Genomic DNA, 3,807 nt, shown 5'->3' with positions numbered 1-3,807 from the left:
TGCCCCCAAAACTACCCCTAGGTATGTTATACTCAAACAGCAGAAAATCAAAGATAAAGAGGGGAAAAATACTGAAAGAAGCCAGAGGAAGAAAAAACACCTAACCTGTAGGTTAACAGAGATAAGAATGACATCTAACTTTTCCTCAGAAACTATGCAAGCAAGAAGAGAGTACAGTGAAATATTTATAGTGTTTAAAGAAAAAAATACCAACCTAGAATTCTGTATACAGTGAAAATATCCTTCAAAAGTGAACAAAAAATATGTCGTCAAACAAAAATGGTGGAATTTGTTTCTAATAGACCTGCCTTGCAATAAATTTTTAAACAAAGTCTTCAGAGAGAAGGAAAATAATATAGATCAGAAACTCTAATCAACATTTTTTTAAAAAAAGAAAGAGCATCAGAAAATGAATAAGTAAAGGTAAAATAAGAACTTACTCTTATTTGTAATTGATCTAACCAATAATAACCTTTTCAAAATTAAAAAAAACAATGTATTGATTATTACAGTTTATATATAAGTGAAATGAATGACAATGATCATAAAAGTGACAGAAGGAATAAGGAATATTTTGTTATAAAAAGGATTTAGGAATAAATCGTTTCAAAGTACTTGTACTACCATGAAGTGGTACAGTGCTATCTGAAAGTGGACTTGGGTTAGTTGTAAATACATTGCAAACTTTAGGGCAACCACTGAAAATAAGCACATGAAAAGATGCTCCACATATCCTATGTGAATAGAGAATTGCAAACTAAAACAAGATACTACTATACACCTATCAGAATGGCCTAAATCCAAAACACTGACAATACCAAATGCTGGCAAGGATGTGGAGCGACAGAAACTCATTCACTGCTGGTGGAAATGCAAAATGGAACAGCCACTTTGGAAAAACAGTTGGTAGTCCCTTACAAAAATAAGCATTCTCTCACCATACAATCCCAAAATTGCACTCCTTGGAATTTACTCAAAGGAATTGAAAACTTCATGTCCACACAAAACCCGCACACAGATGCCTATAGCATCATTATTCATAATTACTAAACTTAGAATCAACTAAGATGCCCTTCAGTGGGTGAATGGATAAATAACCCGTGTTGCACACAGACCATGGAATCATATTCAGCACTGAAAATAAAGGAGCTATAAAGTCATGAAAAGACCTGGATAAACCTTACATCCATATTATCAAATGAAAGAACTCATTCTGAAAAAGCTACATACCGTATGATTCCAACTGTATGACGTTCTAGAAAAGGTCAGGCGATGGAGATGGTAAAAAGATCAGAAATGAACTGGGTTGAGGGTGGAAGGGAGGAAGAGAGAGTGCAAAGGATTTTTTGAGGCTGTGAAACTGTTCTGTGTATAAACAGTAGAAACGTGTCATTATACATCTGTCAAACAGACTACAACACTCGCATAAATCCTAACATGAACTATGGACTTTGGGTGACGATGATGTGTCAGAGTAGGTTCATCAGCTGTAACAAATGTACCGCTCTGGTGGGGTGTTGCTAAGGAAAGAATCTGTGGGGAAGTGGGGCGAGGGTTGCGGGGGTCGGGGGACATACGGGAAATCTCTGTACTTCCCTCTGAATATTGCTGTAAACCTAAAACAGCTCTAAAAATAAAGTCTTTTTTTTTTTTTTTTTTTTTTTTTAGAAAAAGGGAATCATGAACATGTATTTGAGGAGGGGTGAGAGAAGGTGATGGGATTGCAGGTACTAGGAAGGGGCTTCTAGGACTCCGGTGAGTTCTTCATCTGAATGGCAGATACACAAACGAATCACTGGTGAGTCTCCCAGTCCCGGGATGGACCGCCCCGTGCTGGCCTCAGAGGTAATGGCTGTTGAGATCACAGCTTTGCTTTATGCTTCAGCCTCGCTTTGAGTTGTGTCTTCGTTACTCATAATTAAAATGACCCCAACTGATACGGCCTCTTAAATTGAACACAGTACAACTGGGGTTCGATTTAGTATAAACCATCATTTGATCCTATTCTGTGTTGTCTAATCGCACCATTAAAAGCTTAGCACATTAATTACTCCAACTGGAAGAAAGATTTGTTTGGAAAGAAGAGACTGTCATCATAACAGCTCTGTGTTTTTTCCAACGTGAAAAGGCCTCTTCCTTGAAAAGGCTCTGATTAAGCACGTGTGACTCCAAGGACAATGGGGTTGTTTTTTTACTCTGTAAATCACCAAACAGAAAAGAGTCAGGCTTGTACTCTGGCCCGGGCAGGGAGCGGCTTAATCTGGCCGGAAGATCACACATTCCCCATTGGAGCGAATGGCTGGAGGTCAGACCACAGGGTGAATGCAGTGACCACAGGGCATTCTCCAGAGGAGAGCAAACAGCTAAATGAGATTTAGCTCAGAACGGGGCTCGGGGCTCAGCCAGTGCTTTTTTAACCTGCGGAATAAAGAGCTGTGGTTTCTCCGCAGACAAGTCCTACCCTGGAGACAGTCCTGCTGAGGAAATGATTTCAGTCCCCGCTACTTGCAGATATAAAGAAATGGGTAGGCAAGAAAAAGGGGCCACGCCCGACCGGCATGGCTCAGTGGTTGAGCATCGACCTATGAAACAGGAGGTCACGGTTCGATTCCTGGTCAGAGCACATGCCCAGGTTGCAGGCTCGATCTCCATTGGGGGGCGGGAGGGAGGCAGCCGATCAATGATTCTCTCTCATCATTGATGTTTCTGTCTCTCCCTCTCCCTTCCGCTTTGAAATCAATACAAATATAGATTTTTTTGAAAAGGGTTTGCCCAAGACCCCCGTGTGCCCCCCGTCCAGCTCCCCTCTGAAGCCAGCTCCTGCCGCTCGTTCGGACAGTGATTCCCCTGATTACCGAGGGTCCAGCAGGAGACGGCCCTCAGGAGTGGGGCGCTGCCGTAGAAGGCGTGCATGTACATGAGGTGCACCATCAGCTCGGCCAAGCACCAGCAGACGAAGAGGCGGCCCAGCCCCCGGGCCAGGACGGGCAGGCTGAGCCTCAGTGGGCACTGCTCTGGCTGCCGCATCTACGGGGGAAACAAGAAGTCATCAGACTGCACCTCCGTCTTTCAAACAGTCCCCAAGACAGTGGTTTTAATGCACTGCCTCAAGCATCACTGCTGTATCTACGAAGAGAGGGTTGGTGTCGTTTGCCTTGGGAGCACTCCATGTTCTTGGGTTAAAAAGTCATGGCTGAGCCTGAAGCCTGTCCCAGGGTAAGAACAGGACGGGGTCGACCAGCCAGCCTAGAATCAAGAGCCAAGCCGGGTTCCACAGACCTTCATACCAGCAACCACCCTGCCAAAACCTGGGACTCTGGGGTCCCTTGGGGTTCAGTGCCACCCTGCCCGTCTTCATCCATTACCCCCTCACGTCTAAGGCTGGTGAAAGTAGAGCCGAGTCAGGAAGGGGCCCAGGACTGATAAGAGAAAGACAAAATGAGAGGTGGAGCCTGAGGACAAGGGAAAATCAGGTGCGGGTGTGTCATCTGAGCTTAAGTTGTGTTTGAAACCAGGCAGCGTAAACACAAACAGTCTCTGGCTGAGCAGGTAGTACAGGGTCATCGTTAAGAACACGGGATCCGATTCTAGCACAAACCACACAGCTGGTGATCCTGAGCAAGTTGCTTACCCTCTCTGAGGCTTGGTTTCCGCATACATCAAAGGGGGGAAAAATGTTGCGGTGATTAATATAATAAACAAAGGCCTGGCACACAAAAAGCATTGGACGACTGGTAGTTAAACCCTGGTCATGATGTGCACTGCACATTCTTCACCTTCACCTTCTTCCCTCGTGGCGTCCCAGAC

General features: G+C 44.4%; 1 protein-coding gene across 1 annotated transcript in view; it reads right to left on the bottom strand.

The window, feature by feature from the left end:
* Positions 1-2,855: 2,855 nt before the first annotated feature.
* Positions 2,856-3,807, bottom strand: part of LOC102263662 (protein-cysteine N-palmitoyltransferase HHAT) — a gene marked incomplete at its 3' end in the record, with an annotated part of 44,440 nt that continues 43,488 nt past the window's right edge. Inside the window, exon 8 of the mRNA XM_014531235.1 lies at positions 2,856-3,027. Within this exon, the coding sequence (XP_014386721.1) occupies positions 2,856-3,027 (172 nt within the window). The remainder of the gene's footprint in view (positions 3,028-3,807) is intronic.

The sequence above is a fragment of the Myotis brandtii genome, unplaced genomic scaffold (assembly GCF_000412655.1).
Source record: "Myotis brandtii unplaced genomic scaffold, ASM41265v1 scaffold119, whole genome shotgun sequence".
NCBI lineage: Eukaryota > Metazoa > Chordata > Mammalia > Chiroptera > Vespertilionidae > Myotis > Myotis brandtii.
This window is presented reverse-complemented; position numbering and strand designations above follow the sequence as displayed.